At 42.0% G+C, this 24,790-nt stretch overlaps 1 protein-coding gene across 1 annotated transcript in view; it reads left to right on the forward strand.

The window, feature by feature from the left end:
* GRIK4 (glutamate ionotropic receptor kainate type subunit 4) overlaps nt 1-24,790 on the forward strand; it is a 202,122-nt gene that overhangs the window by 166,404 nt on the left and 10,928 nt on the right. Inside the window, exons 12-16 of the mRNA XM_063311199.1 lie at nt 10,240-10,353; nt 14,625-14,734; nt 19,998-20,171; nt 21,596-21,761; nt 21,922-22,147. Of these exons, the coding sequence (XP_063167269.1) occupies nt 10,240-10,353; nt 14,625-14,734; nt 19,998-20,171; nt 21,596-21,761; nt 21,922-22,147 (790 nt within the window). The remainder of the gene's footprint in view (nt 1-10,239; nt 10,354-14,624; nt 14,735-19,997; nt 20,172-21,595; nt 21,762-21,921; nt 22,148-24,790) is intronic.

The following is a 24,790-nucleotide window of genomic DNA, read 5'->3' on the forward strand; positions in this document are numbered from 1 at the left end:
AAAAAATACACAGTCCCGTATGGAGCAAAATGTCCCTTTCCAATATTTCTTGCAGGAAAATAAACATTTTTCATCCAAATTGACAGCCTTTAGAAGTGATATTTTCGAATGGCCTATAGTTTGCATGAAGTGGGAAAATAGCATCCATGAGAAATTGCAGTAGGTCTAAGTTTCTTAGTAAGGCTGGGATGAAGTAAGACCTCCTCTGAAAACCTAGGTGGCTGCTGCTGTTCGGTGAAACCAAAATGAAGCTAGATGGACCAAGGTTCCACACATGTGGACATGAGAGCAGTGAAGTTGGCATCATAGAAAAGCAGACTTCAAAATCAGTCCCAGATTCAGGTGTTGGGTATAAATAAGGAAAGGTACCTTTCTCGTTTTAATTAAAGAAAAATTATCTAAAGAAATAAAATCTAGTGGGGCAATGTCATGAGTGCCGTTGAGCTAAAGTCATCAGCGCAATGGCACACATGACAATGGCAAGGAAATAGGTGAAGGGGTACAAGATAAGTAGCCATCAACCCACAACGACTAACGGCCAACAAACAATAACTAAACGGATCACGGAGCACACCCAAGCCATCAGCGCCAATACAACGGGGATCGCCCAGCTGAAAGCAATCAGCAGAGGAATGGAAAACCTGATGATGGGCGATCCCGGAAACCCTCACCCACCGGCAGGGCAACGTATTGGACAAAGGGGGGTGACGTGACCGCGAGCGAGGGGGCGCTGACCGGCGCGGGGTATTTAAACCCCGCACCGGCGCGCTCCTGTCACTCTCAGCTTTTTTCTACCAACGCTGTACCTGCCCTGCAAATAAATCAGAGCCTGATCCACGAACCAGTGTCTGAGTGTTATTCAGAGGCAGGCAGCGCATGACAGGCAAGGAGCTTGGGATGCATCACAAGAAGTGTCTGAGCCTACGGCTGCCCTTAATTTAATTATGGTCTATCTACTGCCCTGCCAGCCCACAAACCAGGTGTCCCCAAATCTTCAGGTACATCCAGTGAAGACTTCTAGATTGTAGGTTTTCAATGTGACCAAAGGGGAAAATAATTAAATGCATGACTGGAGAAAAATCATACTAATTACAGTTAATTTTAATTACATTTATCTGTAAATCTATGAAATCAATTCATTTCTGTCCTTGTGCCACCCAGTACGTTGGGAGCATGTTTCCCCACTTTGATACCCAAAGGCCACGTGTGGCCTCAACCCAACAGAAAAAAAAATGTGCACCTTGACCCAGAGAGGGTGGGAAGCTGAACAAAGGAGTAAATAACTGATCAGTGGTTCAGAAGACCAGTGCCTTGGGACAGGGGGAACAGCAACACCAAGGTTCTTCCAGGACTTTCAAGCAGGAATCCAGACACATGGTTCAGGATTGGTCCCAATGGAAAGATGGTGAGATATAATGGTTCTTCTTGGCTTCTGCCTCTCTCCCCCACCCCCTTCCCTCTTTCTCCTTTGAGCCGCTATATCTTGCACATATTTCTGCCAAGTCAAGGTCCATTTTAGACTCTTCCCCCACAGGTAAATTTGCTCATTTGTAAAGACAGTTCACAATCCTTGGGAAGCATGTTCTCATGAGGACTCTGACCCTCATTCACAGTAATCAAGCCATCCCAATTCACAAAAATAGGGTAAAATAAGATAAATCACAGCTGGCAGGACAGACTATAAAAAAGGAAGCCAGACAGTGCCCTCTTGGGGAATTATAATGTGCTATGCATAAAAGAATGCTGTAATGAACTGTAAGTTATTGCACTTTTAGAAATTCAAATAAACTGCTTACAGTTTGCTTGGAGACTGATGTTATTTCCACAATAGGTTAGTCACCCTATAGCAGGGCCTCTCATTTGACGTGTAATGTAGTGATGCTTGTTCAGCATAAAGTAAAATTAAGAACTCAGCTGTTTGGATGTGTGACCTCTCGCTGCACAAGCTAAGGAAGAGTGACACAGGAGCTACAGTTTTATAAGAGTAAATAGTTGGGAGTCATCTGATTGTGATTGCTCCCATATTGATCTCCCTGGAATTGCTATTTCCTGCTCACTTTGTGTGATAGAATAAAAGGGTGTAATTGCCAACAATTGCCTTCTTCTTTGCTCTCCAGCGTGTTTTAGACCTGATATTTGGGTGATTTTTTTTTAAACAGTAAATGCTAGTGAATTAATGTTTTGTGGGCTATTGTGCTTTTAACTGAAGGCTTCCCATTTTGTAGATTCTGCCCATTTCGTTTCTTCTTCTTCAGCGTAGCTGAAGGAATGGAGATTAATTGGCTTTAATTAATCAACTTATTTTGCAAACAAAGCAAAGAAAAAAAGAAATGAAAAGATGGCAGTAATAAAATTCTTTATCCTCTGGAAATAAATTAATTAAGGAGGAATTTATCACACTTTTCTTAGTTGTGTTGAACAGGAAACAATAAAACAAGACAAATCAGGAAGGATAATATTTTTATTTTAATACTCCAGAGTCTTGGCTGAATGGGACTTCTGAGTAAACATTTTAAATGGATCATGAACATAAGGAAAGTCACTGCTGGATAATAATTAATTCACTTCTACCTCACTGGAGAAAAACAAAAAATGACTGACCCAACATATCATTGATACAGATTTTTAGTCCATCTGGTTCCAGGTTCCTACCTTGAATCACAGATGCTCCTCAAGTTTTCAAACAGGTGGGCAAAGCTTGGGCAAAATCTTGGAGCTGTGGCCTGTCATGGTAGCTGTAACTTCCATCTTCATTTGCTTGTTTGTCAAACAGGAGGTGGCCCTCTCAAAATTTCTTATTCAGGGAACCTTTTTGTAATTGAGAATAGGTGGCCTAAAGAAACAGGTCCATCTGGATGCTGGCACAATTTGGACATGGATTCTAATACAGGGATACTCCTGGGACTTTTCTCATCAAAATCTAATCTTGCGCTGTGGAATTCTTAATTACCTGACTTTATTTCTAATAAGGAATAGATGCATTAAGAATCCTCTGTGGTTTCATGCTCCCCTCCCCCCCCCGAATTTGTATAGATTTACACATGGACCATTTGCTACAGGTTCCTAATGTATGCTATATATACATTATTGGTAGACAGGTGAGCATTTATAAGCCAAATAATCAATGACTTGCTCTGCTTTTCTCTGCCTTTTGTTGGTGTTTGGTCTACTCCCCCCACCACTGTTATTAATTTTTAAAAGATTAAGGTGTTTTTTTTAATGTTTTATTGAATTTCTATTATTATAACTGTCTGTAATGGCCTTGAGTAACAATGCAGGATCCTGGTTCCGGAACTGACCACAACCAGATATCCCAAAGGGAAACTCACAAACAGGGAATGAAAGTAAATACCCTGTTTGTGGTATTCTGAGATGCTTGTCCCTAAAGATAGAGGCTTCATATAGTGCCTCAGAGGCCTTCTTTCTGTAGCCAAGAATTTGTCTAACCCCCTTTTGCATGGCTTAAATTAGGAACCAACTCCATTTGTGGGAAGCATTGTGTAAAGCTCTTTCTGTGTGTGTGTGTGTTTTTGGGGGGAGGGCAAAGGAGGCAAGCAGCTTATTTACCAATGCTATTGAAAAAAAAAATTCCTTTGATACAGAAGAAAAGCATAGGCTCACACGTTAGTCTTCTTTGAGGGGTGAAATGGCACAGTGTCTTTCTCATGTTCTTTTCTCCCATTCTCTTAAGCAGAAGGGTAACAGGAGAATCAACTTTGCTCCAATGTTAGAAGGAAATAATGAAACAGAAGCTGTTGGTTCTGAGCATCTCTAGTCTCTGACAAAATTCCCTTTCCAGCTCCCACAGATGTTTTGGACAACATTTCTCTGTGTAACTTGGCAGGAGTTACCTAAACAGCTGCAGCAGGATGCAGCCCAGGAGTGGTGCTGACTGTGGTTAGATTCCTACTTAGCAAATCTTCTCTCACCAAGTTGCAGCCTACAGTCTTGAATATCATCAAACAGCATTTTTCACCAGGAGAGGCAAAACCAACTCCATCAGCCACTCTACCAGGCTCATTTACTACAAAAGGGTGCACTCCTTGAATATTAACTTAAAGTGTGCTTAGCTGCCAAGTCAATGGAATTTAGCTTTTGCTGTTAGCAAGAATTCTGCTGGGACCCAGGCATTTACTGAGCAAGCTTCCCAAACCAGAGACAACATCAGCTTTTAATGAAAACGGAGTAGGATCATGCTTTTATTGATGCAGGCAGGGTTTTGTTCCAACTGAAGTAAGCTTCTGACCAGGAAGCATCTCAAGTTATTGATGCTACCGTAATATTTATATTGATATATTTATTATTTAAAAGGTTTATATGGCTGCCCATATTGTAAAGCACAGCTCTGGGTGGCTCACAACCATAATAAAATCACAAACACGAAAACAAGCCAACCCCCCCACCCCAGTTGCTCAATCCATCATCTCCACCCATTCGTCTATGTAATGATGAAGACGGAATATGTTCTGTCTTCTATGACATTTCCACTTTTTAAAATTAATCAATCCTCGGATCAAGAAACTATGAGCTTAGGAAAAAAAAAAACTGAAAACCATGAGTAACAGCCTATCATTCCAAAAAGAGAAACATAAACTTTCTGTTTCAGCTACAGTCACCTCCCTTATGAGCATTCAGATCCCACTATGTAAAGGTAGCCCTGAAACTTTGTGTGTGGTCTCAGTAAGGACTGGACTTCCCCTGGGATCCAGGAGAATTAGCCATCACTCTAAAAAGGCCAGAAGCAAGTCTGTGGTCCAGAAGATGCAATGTCCCAGAGCAGCCAACAAAAAACAGAGATCAAGAAAGCATCAGGAACCAAGCAGAAGAATGAAATAGCTTTGTCCTGTCAAACCTAGTGCTTTCAAATGTGAATACAACCCCTATCATTCTTAGTTAGTACAACAGCAATTCAGGTCCAGGATCAAGCTCTAAGGCCCAAACTTCATAGATCCTGGTAGCATAGATCCCTGTTAGCAGGGATTAGTCCCTGAAGGTTCAGCTGAATAGACAGGCAGGTTAGCTGGGACATCAATCTTTGGTGCCCTTGGGCCCCAGATCTCAGTTTGCTAGATTCAAAATTGAAGCAGACTATTGGGAGCACAGCACACAATCTGGATTTTTATTGCTAGGCATTTCAGTTGAGGGCACTCCCTAGAGGTTTATGCTCTTGAGAACCTTTTTCTCAAGAATGTTCCTTCTAAGGTTGATCTCTAGTTTTACAAGGGCATTGTCAGGGCCAGCCTCGCTTCGCAATAAGACACAGACTCACTTAATGGGTATTAAGGATTTCTGGTTTATTGGAATGATAGCTGACAGAATGAAAAACGGGAACGGGGTAGGTAGTGTGGGGGTGCCCCTTTTATACCCTCCTGTGTTGCCCCTGGCTTCCCCACCCCTCAATGCCTCGATCCCTCTTGATGGGACCCTTGATGGCTGCCTGGGCGTTTTCCCCGGTGTCTTCTTTGTCTCCCTGCGACGGTTGTGTCCTCCGGGGCACCATGTGCGTCTTATCTTCATTCCTCTGACGTCTCTCCTTTCAGTTGCTTATGGGTCCATGGGTGTGGGTGCTTTTGGGTGCTTGTGTTAATCCCTGGTTTGATTATCTCCTTCCCCTTTTCCTTAATGATCATGATCCACGTTGTGAGGCTCTTTGTGCCTTGCAACGAGGTCATGACAGGCATCCTGTGCATCTAAATCTATGTTGACATCCCACCCTCAGTTCCCCAGAGAATTCGCATTAATATCAGAGTCCTTTGTGAATCATTTGTGATATTAAACATAATAGTAAAACTGTAATCTTCTGTTGATGTGATTGATGTGTCAACTTAAATTTGCTGAAAATAGGCTACTGGCCTTAAAATGTCTGAAGAAAGCATAAGAGCTGTTACATCCTTTGCTGTAGATAGTTATTAGTAATTGAATAGGGTCTGCACCTTTAATTGAGAAGTAACCTTTGTAGAACTGAGTCTTTCTGTGTTTTTCACCAAATGGAGTTTCCTTGAATTGAGGAGAACTTAAAAGGTGTCTAAATTTGGCAGGCTTCATTAGTAGCAGGACTTCAATCCATCAGAGTAAACCATCCAATTACAGTTCAGGTGTTGATTCCACCTGTGTGCGCTTCTTTAATCTATCTTGTATTTTCCAAAAACATACTGAATCAGATGTTCAGATGCTATCAGTGGTAGCATATCCAATGATTTTAGGGATTTTAACCAAACACATAAATTGTGGAGGTGACCTTCTGTCTTCAGTATCCATACAAATATTCTGACCCTGTAAAAGAATCATTTTTCTGTAGCAGAAGAAAAATCTGCTTCTTTGGCTTCTATACTCAAGGGCTAAAGGATAAAAGGATGCATAAGATTTCTTGGTGTGGGGTCTCGGTGCACCAATACACCTGTTTGTTTGTTCTTGATGGAGGTGCTGAAAAGTAATAGTTTATTTTATCTGCACAGTCACAGGTAGAGGCTGACTTCTGAAATAATACAAGCCACCTCAATTTCATGAACACTAAATAGGACTTAATAAGGCGTCAAGGTTTTTCTGCCACGGGGAGAAGAGTGGAGAAGACTTTTGGGACTATGAGTGACATTGTTGCTACTGTTTCGTTGTTTTCACCTTATGGATGCAGGTTTAAATATAGCTCTTTTCTCTCTCCAGTGACTTACTGAAAGTAACAGTAAAGATATTCAGATTTCACATCCACAAACCAAAATGTTACATTTCTCCAGCTGGGTCACTTGACATGTTTTGGCAGACATTTACTGTCATTCCCAGGAAAAGTAGGGGGATCAGTTTGTATGGGCAGAGATAAACTTTCAAATACCCAGATCCCACATTTGGGGGAAATGTTGTTGAAAAGGTGGTGGAACTGCAGCTTCAGAGGGCCCTGAAGGAAGCAGATTATTTGGACCCCTTTCAGTCAGAATTTAGATCTGGGTATAGCAACAGAACAAGATGGATTGCACTTGTTGATAATCTCTGGCAGGAGTGGGGTGCTGGTCCATCTAAGCCCTCCTTGATCTCTTGGTGACCATTGATCATGGTATTTTGGGGACTGCTTCAGGGGGTTAGGTGTGAGTGGCACAGTGTTGTGGTGGTTCTCCTCTTTCCTCCAGGATCAGTTCTAGTCAGTATTGGTAAGGGAGGAAGGTCTAGACCTAAGCCCCTGCTTTGCAGGGTTCCACCAAGTATGCCATTGGATGACCTCATCCAATGAGGTATGATCAGTATGCTGATGATGGTCACTTATACATATTTACTCTGGGCCAACCAAATGATGTCCTCAAGGTTCTTTGTCAGTGTCTGGAGACTGCTGGGGTCTGGATGGGGAGGAACAGGCTCCTGGCGAGAGTTAGAAGCTGTGGGTTTGGGGTCCTACCATCTTTGGTTCTGGATTGGGTAGCACTCCCCAATGATACTGTTGTGCAATGGCCCTCCTAGGCTCTGAGCTCCTGCTTAAAGAGCAGGTGGCAGCTATGGCTTAGAAAGCCATTGCACAGATCTGCCTTGTGCACCAATTGCACCTGTTCCTAAAACGGGAGGCCCTACTCACAGTCACTCGTGTTTGGGTCATCTCCTGTCTGGATTATTGTAATATGCTCCATGTAGAGCTGCCCTTGAAGATCATTTGGAAGGTACAGCTGGTCCAGAATGCAGCAATGTGAATAGTTATGAGCATATCTCAGTAAGCCCATGCAACATGAGCTGAAATAGCTCCCAGTGGGCTTCCAGGTATAATTCAAGGTGCAAGTTATCACCTGTAAAGCCATTCATGGCACATGGCCAGATTATTTATGGGACTGGCTGTCTCCAATTATTTCAGCCCATCCCACAAGGTCTGAGAAGGTGGCATTCTCTTCATCCTTTCTTTCAAGGAGTGTCACCTGATGAGGCCCTTCTCTGTCACAGCATCTGCCTTATGAAACAGGATACCTTCCAACATCTGGATATCTCTGACCCTGCCAACCTTTTTTAAGGCATTGAAGATCAGCTTCTTCCCATGGGTTAGGATGCCAGGTGAACCCGTCTTTGGGTAAATGGCTGTGTGGATTATGAGACACCCCAAGTGTGATGGTTGTAGTTGTTGTTGTTATTATTGGTTGTTTTTTAATTGGTTGTTAGCTGCCCAGAGTCACATGGTGAGTGGGTGGCCATATAAATTGATAATTGGTAGGTAGGTAGCCATATAAATTGAGAAGAGAGACAGACAGACAGATGACAGGACTGATGCATTATGTTACACTTACAGCAGAACTGAATATCTGACATCATAAGATACCCCAGCCTGCAACATGCTTGTCACAGGTTTGCAACTTGGGTTATGAATCATGAGTGATAAATCCCTATTTATTGTTTCTACAAGTTCCTCTACAACAAGGAACCTACCAGCCTGAAGATATAAAGGACAAGGTAGTATATTTACAGATAATTTTCAGAAGCCATGCAATGGCCTCCTACCTTGGAAATAATACCAATATGAGAGGCTGGCAGCTTGCTGCTGTTTGGGTTTCCTTAAACACACACACACACAGCGCAATTCCATGGCATTAAATAAGACCAATAGTGACAAAAGTCATATTTAAAATGAAAATCCTTATCTCAGACACATAAATGAGTTACAAAAAAATGAATCTGAGCGTGGCACAGTTCGCTCTTATTTCTTATGAAGACCGCAGTGTCTCCACCTCCATTTGAACATGAAGAAAGGAAAAAGGCCTGTCATGTGTTTATGGCTCTTCTGCAGCCGTGTCCGTTTAACTAAAGGTGCTGCGCATGGGCTTTCATTAGCAACATGCCAGCAGTGATATATTGTGGCTTCATTCCAGGAAAGATACCATCTTCTAGAAATGGAGCCTTGAATCAGGACCACAGAGAGCTCCCCAGATACACTCTTCTGGGTTGTTAGTTATTTTCCTTTGTTGAACTTCCATCCTGCTTTTTCTACAGTAACTCAAGATGATGTACATAGCACTCTCTTTCTCAGTTTTTTCATAAAAGAACAACCCTACGAAGTAGAATGGCTGAGAGTGACTAGCTCAAAATCATCCAGGGAGTTCCTATGGCTGAGAGTGACTTACTATAAACTATGGTCTCCCCAGCCCTAGTCCAGCACTTTAACTATTACATTGTACTGGTTCTCAGTGTGATACCAGCTTTCCATAGGCCTGATGTACTGTACATATAGAGCAGAAGGTAATTTGCTGAGAATTCTGGGAATTGTGGCCCCACCATCACTAAAGGGCACCTGGCTGAGGAATGTTGTCATTGGTGATAGAGTGGCAAAGGGAAAAAATGTGTAAGGTTCTGCTTAGCTTCCCGAAAATACAAAGCAAGTGCTGCTGAAATACGAACAGCCCAGCACATAGAAAGAGAAGATGTCTCCAATCCATTCTTGCTCTACTGGCTTTGTGACTGGAGAAAGGTTTGATCTTATTTAACAAGAGAAGTATTTCAATATATTATTCTCCCCTACTGACCTGGAATGATGCACATTATCATTTCCATGATTATTCCATGATCCCTTTATGCTCCTGCACCTGTAGGGCAGGACATAGAACAGGGATTTGAGATTTTTGTTCCAGGGACTGGTGGCTTTCATAGCCATGCAGAGAGAGGCAGGAGTGGAGACTCATCTCCCTGGGGAAAATGGTTTGTAAATTGCATGTTCCCTTGTGATTAGGTTGGAATGTCTATTGTGTCCTTCTGGTTGATGGAATATAAGCCTAGCTTGATTGCCATTCCCATTAGACCAGAAAAGGAGTCTCCAAGGTCCCAAAAGAAGAGATTGAGCTACATCCTCCAGAATCAGGAATGTGGGTTCTGATTGTTTGTGGGAACTTCTTCTCCACTGTAGTTTTTATTGGAATAGCTGCTTTGAAGAATGATCACTGGAGAAACTTAGGAATCAAATTGCCTTCAACTCAGAACTGTCTAATTAAGGATCCTGGGTGATGACCTTAAGTCAGTTCCTTCTTTCAGTTTCATTTTGCTCAGGAGACATTTCTGAAATGTGCCTATCTCTGTATTTGTCTGTCTTTTTCTCTACATGCACACAGAGAGAGCCATACTGTAAAGGACATATTTCCCTAGAGTCACTCCGTTCCTTCTTCCTTAGGCAAAACTTCCAAGAGACTAATTCTTCAGAGATCAGCCATGTCTGATTTTTTCACTGCCTCCCCCACCCCAGACCCCATTTGGGCAATAGGTATTGATCTTTTCTCTGTGCTTCCTCTTTAGAAAGCTGATTTGGCAGTGGCTGGCCTGACCATTACAGCAGAGCGAGAGAAGGTGATTGATTTCTCAAAGCCTTTCATGACTCTGGGTATCAGCATTCTCTATCGCGTTCACCTGGTAAGATACATCTTTTAAAAGAGTTTGCGCTTTGGAGGATTTCTGTATGCAAATGTTTTACAAAGCAACAGTTGTGGTGATCTGTCTACAAAAAAGCACCCCTTTTTGTTTTCTTATTGTTTAAAGGCATTATTCGGATGTTCATTAAAATATCAGAACTGGCTCAAGTTGGGTATTTTATTAGGCCAAAAATTGCTCAAGAGACTTTTTATACTTTGCCAGATATTGTCATTTTTTAAATTAACATTACAGGAAAATTAGAAATTACACGAATGGTAAAACTCACAATCATAAATTAGATTTTGTAGTAGAATATCAAATCAGGTAAAGTAGGTGGCTGCAGCTAATTCACCTTGGCTGATTTATAAGAAAAGCTAAGCAGGGTCAGCCCTGATTAGTACTTGAATGGGAAATCACCTGCACACACCAGGGCTGCAGGCTAAATAGGAAAATCAAGATAATCTCCTGATAGTTGCCAGGAGCCTAGCTCAACTCCACAGTAGCTTTTCCTTTTGTGGGCAAAGTTACCTTTAATGGTAACTTTTGTAAAAATAATGATAAACCTGCTATTCTATGACATATTAATTCTGCCTTTTGCAAAGTGGTGTAGATAATTCCCTTCTAGCAGTCATCTGTTCTCCTTCCAGCAGTTAGCTGAGCATAGAAGGAGAAGGAAGAAAGATTACCTTCAGAAGAATGCCATTCATTGAGAGAAGGGCTTCCTACCTCCACAAAGCTGCATTCTTGGACGATGCTCATTGACAAATGTGCAAGTGTCCATCAGAACTTCAGCTTTTACCCCACATGGTCCTATTGGAATGGTCATTCGGCTCGGGCTTCTAATCTGCAAGCCCTGTGCCAGCCTTCCCAACAAGATGCCTTCCAGTCTTAAGGGACTAGAATGCCCACATTTCTCCATCAGGGAGACAAGTGGGTGAAAAGCCTTTAGACACAATGGGCCCACAAGGCAGATGGCAGCATGTTCACACTCTGAACAATAACTGTATTTTAGCCCAGCCTGGTGAGTTGCTCTCTCTAATCCCTGTGAAAAATCAGATGACCAAAACACTGTCAGACACAAATCTAGATGGATGTTAATCCTGTCTTTGCCCTTGGATTTTGCTGTGCTTAGGTGAGAAAGGAGACCAGTAATTTCATCACTCAAAGAAAATGTTTTTTTTTTAAAAAGCAGGCTTTCCTTGCAGGGGGTGGGGGGAGGTAGATTGAGAAAAAAGGCAGAAAAAGAAAAGGAAGCTTATAAATTCAATTCCCCCTTTAGTAGGATTTTCCTTGCCTGATCCTATTGTGCCATCCTCTTAGTTGGTCTCAGCCCTGCTGCCCAGTAAAACATGATCTGCCCGAGAGCAGGAATGCAACATATGCCCCAAGACTCAGAACAAGAACACACGGAATCCACCTACGCAGCAGTTCATCTCCAGGACTTTGCTCATTCTCTCCTCAGTATTTCTAGGACAGGGAAGGGTAGGCCAGTTGGGTATCTGCCTCTCCCATATCTGCTAATAGAAAACACTTTTTCTTCAGAAATGGTGCACAACTCCATCCCCTCCCTGTAAGATGCCAGAAAAACATTTGCAAATTGGCCAAGCAGGTTTCTGTGTTTTGTTTTGTTGTTTTCCACTACAGTGATGGAAACTTCACTGAAACATTTGGTGGTTGTCCCTAAACAAGATGATCTACCAACTCTTGTGGAATATCTACCACTGAACTCTGTCCTTCAAACTGTGGTTTTGAACAGAATGCTATCTCCTCCTCCTCCTCCTCCTCCTCCTCCTCCTCCTCCAAAAAGCCTGTCTCTACAAAGAAAGTAAAGAATTGCTAAATTGAGTCTTTCCAGTAGTTTAAAACAGGAGTTGTCCTTCTGGCCTTCAGAGCAGATAGGAGGCATTCCTTGTGCCTTGGGACTTTCAGGGTCAACCATTTTTTTCTTTAAAAAAAATCTGCCATGTTACAGAAAGGATTCTTATATTCAGAGGTTCTGTTGGAACCCCTTAGAGGTCAAATTTAGAGATTAGCATATCGTTTTGCTTTCCTTTTCTGTTCTTCATATTATCTCCCCAAATGTCAGCTCTGGTGTGTGAAGAGTCCCTCTGTAATCTCCCTGTGGGTTTTGGAGAAGAATCCTATTGCTTAGCACTAATACACTGAATCAAAGCAGTGGAGCAGTTAAGTAATTAAAAGAGTAAATATTTATTAAACAATAGAAGGCTTGAAAACTCATTACAGTAGTCTTCCTGTAAAGATCTGCTTTGCACAGCAGATGAAAACAGTACTGAAAGCCCATCTGTGCCTCTTCCCTTCATATTCCAGCATGGAAAACTACAGCTGGCACTGTGGTTTCCGTCAGACGTTTCCTAATAACTACAAATACATTTCCTGCCTGTTCAAGTAGCATCTCCCCATCTCCTTCCCCTCCCCATTCAGATGACATTTTGCTTCTTCTGTAGACATCGTCTGCCATCATTTCTTTTCCCAAACACTCAGACCCAGCTTGCCCATACCCTGTTCCACACACATCAGCTTCATCACAAATAACCAAAAATGGCAGGTTCAAATGGGCCTGCCATTTTTCTCAATTTCATGTGTTGCGATTTAATCAAGGGTGGATTTCTGACACAGGGACTCTAATGGGAGGTCAACAGCAGGTTGACCTGCTGTAAAAACATAGCCTTGTTCCTCTCCCCATTCACACTAATGGAATATTGTGGAGTGGAATAATTAAATAGGGTCTTTGGACTCATGCGTTTGGTGTGTATTGTGAGCAGTGAGATGATGGCAGAGGAGATGATACTGTCGCTGTATTGTCCAATCAGTGAATTTTTCCATGGCCTTTCTGTATGTTCACTTGAATGGATACTTCAGTTTAACAAATTGTTACCTCCTCACTATGGCATGGTCTACTGTACATGGGCAACTCATCGGAGTGGGAGAAAGCTAGTAGACTTGTGATGGATAGGAAGGAACTGTATCACATTTTTTCCCTTATGCCAAAAGCTCCTGGCAGTAGAAAACTTATGCTACTTATACATGAAAGGAAAAAGTATTTTTAATGTGGGAGAACATACACCAGGGCAACTGTGCAATTAGCAATGTTACAACTTCATGCTACACATTTGCAGAGTCTTTATGTAGTTACATCACTAGGAGACACTGATTTTAGTTGCACTTGCTATTTTGTTCTGTGTTCTCTTTTGGCATAAGCCAGACAATAGCAAATGCTTGCTGAATTGGACTCCCCATCTGAAGGGCATGGTGGGGGTGGAGGAGGCAGATTTAATGAAAGATATTCAGCCTGATTTCCAATCTAAACCTGTGTATTTCAAGATACACTGTTTTCCATTATTTTCAAAACCCAACCAATATTGGGGTGGATAAGTACAAAAGTTGTGTTAGAACTAATTTTCTTTTTCTCTTGTTTGAACTCCATGTAGCCTAAAATACCCTCTCTTTTTTCTTTTGATTCAGACAATTTATGTAACAATTTGTCACGGAATGGATGCTTTTAGACAAGATTTTAAGCTTGTTGGTTTTAATAGATGCTATTGCACTGTGTGATAGTGATGATTCTATTTATTTGCGTACATAGCATGACACAGAATCCATCATTCTTTGCGCCAGTGGGGAATATGATTTATGGAAGCATCTTCCTGCTAGCATGGGTCAGAAGAAAATAGGCTGTACAAGTTAACTATCACCGTTCTGAAGTTTCAGGCATCTTCAGCCTGAAGCAGCTGTCTGTTCCACCTTGCATTTGCCTTCAGACCTTAGTTTGGAACAGGGCTGTCACTGAACAGCTATTACTTGGGAGATCAATTCCAGAGAAAGAAGCTGGTTCTTGCAAAATTCCCTTTTTCTAGAACATGATGTTGAAGATCAGTTATAGGAAAGGGAAACCCTGGAAGACAGAAAAGCAAGTAGGGATTCAGGATTCGAAGTGAAGATGGTTCATGGAGAATGGAGAACATCCTTGATGGGGTGTCCATCTAAGCTGGACTTGTTTCCATAGTTTTACTGGGAACAACAATACGCCATACAGAATTTGTTCAGACAGTATGCATGGTGGATGGGTTACCAGACACACTGAATCACAAACTACCCAACCTAACCTAATTTAGCCCACCCGTTTTAGCCTAGCACGTTCTGCAGACTCTGTCTTGTAATTTGTTATCCTATACAACAAAGGTTTGTTTTTAAATATGCATAGAAGTTATAGAAGTGAACTGTGGTGGTCATTATTATTATCTCTGTCTTAGGGGCGCAAGCCTGGCTATTTCTCTTTTCTGGATCCGTTTTCTCCTGGGGTTTGGCTCTTCATGTTACTTGCCTACCTTGCAGTGAGCTGCGTCCTCTTCTTGGTGGCCCGGTACAGTTAACTTTTCATTCTATGTCTATTCCCTGTCCTCACAGTGACACTTACTGGCAGCTTCTAAGAACTACATGGAGGAATCTAATGTGGGTTGCTTTGTCCATTGTTGATGAGGGATGAATGGAGAGGATGTTTATGTCTAGTGACTTTCCAGTCAGCTCCAGGAAACACCACAGTTCTTGCAGGATGTCATCAGGAGACTCCCTTGAGTTGAGTTCAGCTCCTGTATTTATCTCTCATCCTACCTTTCCTTCAGGAACTCAAGGTGGCATATATAATGCGCCCTCCTACTTTTCCTCACAACAGCTCAGTGAGGTAGGTTGGACTGAGAAACAGTGATCAACCCAGAGTTTCCTTGGCTTTGGGTGATCTTGAATCTAGATCTCCCTGGTCCTAGCCTAACACCTTAACAGCTACACTACACTATACTACACTACATTCAACCTTCAGTTTCTTGGTAACAATATGGATGCACCTTGCTGTTGCCTTTTTGCAGAATGTTTTTTTTTTCAATTTTCCAGTCTAGCCTGATTGTTTTGGGATCAGCTAGATGATGTGGGATTGGACATGAACTAGGACTATATGTGAGATCATCAGAAAATCCTGGAGATACAGCTAGTTTGGGAACCTGGAAGGAAATGACAACCCACCTCCATATTGTTGCCAAGGAAAGCTATATGGATATGTCCATTTAGTCACTAGAAGTCAATATCAACCAAAGGGAGATTTCACTTCTACAGGAGAATTTGTGGGATCAGTTTAATTTAGTTGTTTGTTCAATTATTCATTCAATTTATAAGGCCACCCAACTCAGAACTGCACTCTGAAAACGTAGGCAAGGCCCTTGTGGAGATTAGAGCAGCTGCCCATTCTCTAGATTATTTTCTATTGCGGCTGTTAAGATCTAGCGGGGAAAACCTAACAGTGGGTCCAAGGACTAGTTAGTCCTTCTTTATGCAGTGGAATGATGCCCTGTGCCATGATGTGACTTCTTTGGAGGTGCTCTACTCAGACCCTGAGGATTTAGACAGCTATCCAGTGAGGGCTAGAAGGAGGCTATTGGACTACAAGCATTTTTGGAAGAAGGCAGTTATGCAGTTCCATCTTAGTCTGGCTTCCAGCCTGGACATAGCACAGAAACAGCCTTGGTTGCCCTGACTGATGGCTTTGCTGGAGTTAGACAAGGGACGTGCAGCCAGAAAATAGCAATGGGAGAGTTCCATTGGGCCCCACTGAAGGGTCCCATGGGGTACTGTTTTTCTCCCCTCTTGCTAACTTTATAAAGACGCTGGGCAAGAGTCCATCTGGAATGTTGTGGTCCTGTGTCATCAGTATGCCAATAACTATCAGCTCTACCCCTCCTTTCCACTGAATTAGAAGAGGATATACAGGACTGGTCAGTTATCTGGAGATAATGATGGATTAGAGCTCGGCCAAAACATGAAAGTTGGATTTATATAGGATGGAGGTACTGTGGATAGGTGGTTCTCAGGCCTAGGAATTGGGGGGAAGCTGTTATGGACAAGGCAGCATTTTTGCCAAAGGAGTAAGTGCACAACTTAGAGGCCTTCCTTATTCCAATTTGTCTCTAGAAGTGCAGGTGGCCTTAGTGGCAAAGAGGGCCTGTGGCCATGTTTGCTGGTAAAACCTGTTATGATCCTACCTGGACAAGGATAGCCTAGCTTGTGATCCATACTTAAACAATCTCACAATTGGATTTCCATAATGCATTCTATGTGAGGCTACCATGAAGAAGCTGAAACTAGTGCAAAACACAGCTGCCCAGTTGTTGAGTGGAAAAACAAAATGGGACATGACACAAATCCCAAAAGAACTGACAGTGGCCAAAGCAGTTAAAAAGGTCACCTTCCTCAATATCATCCAACCTTAAGATCAGCTGGAGGGACCCTCCCTGGAGCACCACCAGCTGGTTGGATTCACAGTGCTGTGGCCAAGAGAAAGACCTTCTCAGTGGTCTGGGGGAGGTAGGCCTGGTCCCTATTCTGCCTTCTTTCAGACAACTGAGGACATACTTACTTACCCATGCATTAGTAGGAAAACACCTACAGTACTCCATAACTGCCAGCCCCACTAGGTAGACCAGATCAGGAAATCAACTCCACAGGAAGTCTAAAACTACTTTTACTGAAATTGGCTACAATAACAGAACCTTGCAGCTCAGATTGTGCTTTATTTCCTCCTCTTCCTTATACTCCAGTGAATTAAGGAAGCCTCTGTCTGAGCCACTTCTGAATGTTATCTGGACATTCTGGCCTTAAAAAATGCTTCGGCCCCTTTGGCCTAGGCAACGGCTCCTGCTTATCTCCATCAAAGTCATCTTCCTGACTCTCTACAATAACCAATTTGCCCGTTCCATTGCCTTTTAAAAAAAGCCCACCACCACATGGTTTTAACTTTTTTGTTTTGTTTTATAGCACTTCTGTATCATTCTGGGCTCTCTGGGAGGAAAGTGGTATAGGAATAAAACCACTTGGGAAAAAAGTAAAATAAAAAAAGTTATTGGTAAGAAACCAGTGAAACCATTCACTTCAAGAGCACGGCAATACCTCCTGAAGCCATCAGCTTATATGGCTGGAAGATGAAAGCAAGAATGAGTATGGCGCTGCATGACCTGATGTTTTTCCCTGAACTTAAAGCAGCCCTGATACCCAGCTCGAGAGGTGTCTGCTTTGGAGGGGATCATGTATCAGCTCCTGGTTGCTGGAATTCTTGCACAGAACTGAACCATCTGGCTTTTGGTCTAACCCAGGGCTTTTCAACCTTCACAACTTTAAGACATGTGGACTTCAACTCCCAGAAATCCCCAGCCAGCATGCTAGCAGGGGAATTCTGGGCATTGATGTCCAAACATTTTAAAGTTGCCAAGGTTGAGAAATAATCTAACCCGTCGAGGCACTTCCAATGTCCCTAATAACATGTGAATCGTAAGAGTTGCTTAGCACAAATCAGTTGCACTGTGACTGCTTTGTCAAGCGCACCTGTGACCATGGGGATTTTTACTGGAAAAGACACACTTTTTTGGAACTGAATGTCACACAAAAGTTTGCTGCTCAAATAACAGATGATGCAGGACCTTCCTATAGAGGAAGAAAAATCCTAAGATGTGAAGGGGAATCCTCCCATTCTCGAATGCATTGGTTTGTCTTTTCTATAAAATGCAGATGCCCTAACTGCTGAGTGGTTGCTCGCTCTGAAAGCAGTGACTAACGAACAAAAGCCAGCACGTCCTGTAGCTTCTTAAGGCTGATTTGAATATGGGCTGGACTGACGGTGCCCCAACACAGGCCTTAACATATTTAGACAGGGAAGTTAGAGATTAGCTTCCACAGAACCAGATGGCACACTGCTGTGTTTGGATATGAATTCCACTGCGGAAAATCAGAGTTGGATGTTTAAGCCAATAAAAAAGGAGCCTAGATTGCAGACTGAATACAAATCCAATTATGCAGTATGGGGATGAAACATAAGCAAGGGTTTTCCAGAATAAAAAATGATTATACTTTTATTAGCAACATTTAGCTTTTGGCAGCTTCAGAGTGAAATTATCAAACTAGGTTGAACATGCTCTCTAGAAAAATATTGCATAAACAACAAGCTTCCCATCTTGCCCAATTATGTTTGCTTAGATAAACAACAACAAAAGGTTGAGAACTTCTGTATTGATCTGATCATGAGTCACATGCCAGATGTATTTATAAAGGTGCTTCAGGACAGCTTTTGAAAGCTGCAGTTGAGGAGTAATCACCTCCAATCCCACCTGGCGGTGGCATTTGTTACTCAAGAGAATTTCCTACTGCTGTTACTTCAGCAGCTAGGTACATTAGCTACGTTACGTTAATTAACTACAGTACATTAATTAACTACACTGGATCCGATCCTCATACATTCCCACAGCAATAGATCCAGTGTTGGCTAGGGGATTTGGGTTGCATTCCTAAAAATAATTAGCAGGAAGAAAGAAAATCCTGCTGAACTGGATAGAAAGAGTTCCAAATAAATATGCACAGAATTGTGCAATCAATCGATCAATCAATAGATCGACATATATGACATGAGGTTCACTTAAGGCTTAGATTTGTCATTTCAAATATAATAAATCACTTTATTTCTAAAACGGTACAAATACCATCTTAACCTTTGATCAGTTAAAACAGAAGGTGGTCAGTACGTTTCATGTTTTCTTAAAAGTGAATTATAACTGCATTAAGTACATGCACAGGCTCATTCTAAAAGTGAGTCCAGATGACTGTAGTATGATTTTTTTATTTGATAAATGTCCAGAATTACAGCCACTGGAATTTCTTTAAATTAAAGCAAACAAACAAAAATCCAAGCTGATTCAATCTAAGGTTTCTGAAATGTAGATCATAGCTAGATGTCGCAGTACATGTGGTTGTAGATAGTGTAGATAGTGACCAGTTGTGGCTCTTTCCCGCAACAATACCTATTTCTAGTAGAAAGAGAACTTTCCGCCCCACATCGCTGCACTTCTTTCCAGTCCAAAACAGGGTCGCATCTCTTAAGTTTGCACAAGAGACACCACAATTCCATCACTGTCTGCAGATGCCTAACACCGGCCACCTTTGGGGGTCTCCAGCTGCAACTGAAGCTGTCAGATTCATGAGCTCATAAAGGTTTTCTGCAACACAGAGAATTTAAAACCACTTATAACACAGCTGGAACTTGTCTGCACAGCTGCTCTTGCTACACTTTCTAAAGCATCTGCACCAATGAGGTGGGGCTTCAGATGACAGACGCCTAATGTCAGGTGGCTGGATCTCAGATGGGGTATTTTAGTAGGGGGAAAAAATCTTACTTCTGCCAAACAAGATCCTTGAGTGGTAAGTATTCTTTTAGAATGAGAGAGGAAAGGCAGTGGGAAAGGCTATGTAAAAGAACATGCTTTTAAGTAATCCCTGCCAGACTCTCAACTGTTGTCAAGGTCAACTCACCTGAGAGTCACAGATCTGAACCTTTCCCTTTCTTGAAATTGGCTTATTAAGAGTAAACAATTTCCCCCCCAAGTCTGATCACGTGGCTAAACAATTATGGAGATGCAGGCAAAGGTTATATATTCTTTCCTGATTTCAAACTGATCATAATCTTATGACATGTGATTCTCCTGCAAGACTTCATCTTGAGAAATTATGCATCCAGGGGAATTTTACCACTCTTGCTTCCATGGCACAAAGTGTTCATATGCCAGTGTAACTGGATGTGTTGTGTTTTGATGCTGCAGATTGACACCCTATGAGTGGTACAGCCCCCACCCCTGTTCTCAAGGGCGATGCAATCTACTGGTAAATCAGTATTCTCTTGGCAATAGCCTGTGGTTTCCTGTCGGTGGATTCATGCAGCAGGGATCCACAATTGCCCCTCGAGCTTTGTCCACCCGCTGTGTCAGCGGAGTCTGGTAAGAAAACGAAAAGATCATCTTTCTTCTTGAGGTGGTTCAGTATAGTGTTATCAACATGGATTATTTTCAGTGAGAGCTTTGGTAACATCATAGAGGAGAAGACATTCAATGCAGTAGCAACTGATATGCTGATGGGACTCTGGGTCTAGATGTTCCCATGTTAATGCATTTGGAGAAGCTTTATATGTTCATGTTTCCCAATGATTAAGAGGGACGCGGTGGCGCTGCGGGTTAAACCGCTGAGCTGCTGATCGGAAGGTCGGCGGTTCGAAACCACGCGGCGGGGTGAGCTCCCGTTGCTCGTCCCAGCTCCTGCACACCAAGCAGTTCGAAAACATGCAAATGTGAGTAGATTAATTGGTACCGCTTCGGCGGGAAGGTAACGGTGTTCCGTGAGTCATGCTGGCCACATGACCCGGAAGTGTCCTATGGACAACGCCGGCTCCAAGGCTTTGAAACGGAGATGAGCACCGCCCCCTAGAGTCGGACACGACTGGACTTTACGTCAAGGGAAACCTTTACCTTTACCTTTACCCAATGATTAAGTGAATCCATCTTCCATAATCCTTCAAGATTTTTTAAATTAAATTGTAAACAAAGCCATTAGTTCACCACGCTAGCATGAAATCTGATGATAAATTTGGCATCCCTGAGAGTTTGTTGGCATTAATGTTTTGGTCTTAGTTGCAGACTGAACCTTGGAAATCTATGAGCAGCAGAGGGTAAAAAAGAAGATAGATAAAAACAGTTTTTCCTTCTAAGAAAAAAACATGAAATTTCTCTATTACATGGTTTTCTGGTTCTTAGCTAGTATACAATATCTCTCCATTCCAGTAGCTATGTAAAACCTAATCTCCACATCCTTTTGTTCTGTAATGCCCTTCGGTTTCCTTGATAAAAAAAAAAAACAGACAAAAACATATCCTGAAACTTTAATAACAAAATAGGTTATACACAGTAATAATTTGGGATCCAACAATCCCACTGTGGAAGAAATAAGTCTTGCAATGCAGTCTTCTGTATCCAAGCCTACCCCTACCTGGTTTTAATGTGCAGAGTAGCAGCGTTACACAAAGCAAAACTTCTAGATGTCTGAGGATTGCAACTCCACAATTCCTTGCCTTCAGCTACAATGGCTTAGAATTTTGGGTTGCTCTTTCTGCACATCTGGAGGGAACCAAGTTCCAAAAGGCTGCTTTATACGATGTCTATCAATTCTAGACTGTGTGCTCTTCTTACATATTTTGCCCAGACTGAACAGAACAAGGCTTTTATCTCTTAATCCAGCCATAGTTCTTGATATATTGACTTCTTAGGTAGTCATGGATGTTTAGCACCTTTCAGAAGGGAGGAGATAGCTCTAAGATGCAAAGTACAGACCATTTCCATTTCGTCTTTTGCTTCCTTTTCTTTCACTCAAGGTGGGCGTTTACCTTGATCATCATCTCCTCCTATACGGCTAACCTGGCAGCCTTTCTCACCGTGCAGCGCATGGATGTGCCCATTGAATCAGTAGACGATCTTGCTGACCAGACAGCTATTGAGTATGGCACAATCCATGGAGGCTCCAGCATGACATTTTTCCAAGTAAGCCTTTTGCTGATTGAGGCCATTAGAACTGAATTCATTCTGTAAAATAGATAAATAAATAATAAATAAAGCCCGTATCTGGCTCTTTAGGACATTGTATCCAAACATTGCATGTTAAGCTTATCTTTGCTCCTTGGTTTTGTTTTGTTTCGTTAAGAACTCACGGTACCAGACATACCAGAGAATGTGGAATTACATGTATTCTAAGCAGCCAAGTGTCTTTGTTAAAAGCACCGAGGAAGGAATTGCACGTGTGCTCAACTCTAACTATGCTTTCCTGCTGGAGTCCACCATGAACGAGTATTACCGCCAGCGAAATTGCAACCTCACGCAGGTCGGGGGCCTTCTGGACACCAAGGGCTACGGGATTGGCATGCCAGTCGGTAGGCAGCGAAGTGAAATTCTAGCTATTCTGAGCTGTCTGCAGAGGTTCAGGGCATTAATGGACCAAATCAGATTCAGAACAGTGTCTTATGAATTTGCAGTCCTCCCTATATGTTCCTGATCTTCAAAAAGTTGTCTTTTTGATTAATGTATATATCTCTGCCTGGTTAATGTATTTATCTGGGTGGCCTCCTAAATTATTATTTCTTCATTATTTAATTGAGATTCCCCAAATCATGTACATTTGGTCTGCCGTTAGTTCATAGTAGATCAATACTCAGTTTCAATAAGATGGGGAAGATCAAGTTTGTTAGTTTAACTGCATCTACTGGACACTTTATAATACTGTTGGATAGCTTTTAGGCAGCTGCTGTATATTTTTCAAAACAAAGGAGTAAAATAATTCGGTACAAGAATCAAATTGCTACCAGTAGAAAAGCCAAGACCAATCTTGCTGTGGTCGGATCACTTTATGATCCAAACGAAGCTTGTTACCTCCTGTGACCTCTGCACAGTAGGAGGCACTGATTAAAATAGTTTTCTCCAAGCATCTTATGGATCCAGATGGATTCCATGAGATGCATGGGGATTTTCCCAACAGACTGACAGGTAGTGCCACTAAGTATGATATCATCTTTGGGGGTTGGGAGGCAACCACACCACTCTATATGATTGCTCCCAAGCAACCTGTTTTCCAATCCCAGGAAGCTCTTTAGTTTAGTGGTGGAAGATTAGAATTGAATCTGACTGAAACATATTTGAGCCTACCCTGTGGCAATAAGGGTGGTAGAGCATCAGTGTTTCTCCTCCCTTATGGTGTCAACAGGATGTTGCTCAGCAAACCCACTACCTGTTGGGGAAGTATGTTAGATGATCATTCTGTAGGTCACTGTCAGTTATTTGTATAACACTCTGTTGATAACATTGCTCACATACATAGGGTTTGGGTCTGAATCGGTGACTGAGATATTACCTGGAATTCATTTCCACCTGTGAATTCTGAGGAAGTGGGTAGGGAACTCTGTAACATGAGTTCTTCCAATTGTAGGCTGGACCCATGCCACCCCCCACCCCCAGCTCTGTTGTTCCCCTTGCCTCCTGAAGATATCTATGAAAAGGTTCTCTGTGACAAACAAGATGAAGCAAAGAGAAAAGATGTGATTCCTGTCAGCCCTTTGAGGTAGGCCAGGTTAGAAAACAGACTCCACATGTCTAGCTGGAACAATATTTTATTGACATAGGGTGTAATTGCAGAACCTTGAAAGCCGAACTGAGTTTTCCCTCTTATATTCTAGTGAATTATGAAGGAGTCAGCCTGAGTTTCTTTCTCACACTTTCTCTGTTTCCTGGGCTTAAAGCATGTTTTGCTACTGTTGTCTCTGCCTTGTTTCTCCAAGGTCATTTCCTTGGCTCTCTACAATTCCTAACTTTTGGGGGAAAAATTGGTATACATGTTTGAGATTTTATTAGGAACTGTTATCATCTGATACGAGATGAACAAAGTTCCACCTTTATTACATCCACTTTAATAGCACAATTTATGGGAATTTTATTAGAGAGTGAGTCCTTTGATAACACCCTCCATTTGCAATCATTCCCTGTTTCCAGTACTTTTTCCATCAGGAGCTGTCCGTGTGCAAGGACTGCCTTAGGATAGGAAACTTATTTCTTTAAGGTGGTTAAAACATAAGCAGCTGACACAAAATAGCTATTCCCTCCTGTATACATCATGCCTTGTCACAATTCCATAGTCAAGGACGTTAGGCTGGAACTAACTTCCTTGACTACAGCTCTTTAAAAAGGAATTGGGAAGGCAACATCATGCACAGAAGAGGTCAGATGGAGAAGATAGAGGCCTTTTGACCTAACTGCAGCCACATTTTCCCTAACCCTAAATCTTTTGAGGTAAAAATTTTAACTCAGTAATAGAGTGCTTGATGTGAATGAAGGGCAGGAGGGTCAAGATTTAATCCATGGTGTAAAGCTAAGAAGCCTCATGGAGTCGCTGACAGTCATTGCAGAAGTGGACAATATAGTGGTCCCTTGATAGAAGGGATCTTCCTAGGAAAAGAAGGCAGGGAAAAGGGAAGTGACAACAGAGCTTGGGGCAAATTTAGGGGAAGATTTAGATCTCCCTTGGACTCACCTCTGTACGCAACCCACACACTTTTATATCTGCTTGGCAAGCAGCAAAAAAAAGAAAAGCCTATATTCAAATATGCAAATCATACAAATTAATAAAATAACAGAAGCCTCTTCCTTTTATGCAGGACCTCAGCCCTAAAAAGAACATGGAAAAGTTTTTCATAACCCAAAGCTGAATTGTCTGATGGCTTTGCTTGCTGAAGAACTCTCTTTGAGCCTCTGAAATAAGAGATAAGAAACCACATTTCTTGTGGGGATTGAGGGGAAAATGAATCCATCTCCCTGTTGGGAAACTGAACCTATCCAGTTCTATATGCCCTGTTGCTTTATTTTAGGAAGAGGGGGAAATAGGAATGTATTCAGAGCAATATCACTATGAGAAGTGTTTTCCGTAATACGAAGGACTTCTAAGTTTCAGCAATCGACAAATTAAGATTTTCGAGAAATGGAGAAATATCTTAGTTCTTCTTTAATTCAGTACATCTTCAGAGACTACA

The sequence above is a fragment of the Candoia aspera genome, chromosome 9, assembly GCF_035149785.1.
Source record: "Candoia aspera isolate rCanAsp1 chromosome 9, rCanAsp1.hap2, whole genome shotgun sequence".
Taxonomy (NCBI): Eukaryota; Metazoa; Chordata; class Lepidosauria; order Squamata; family Boidae; genus Candoia; species Candoia aspera.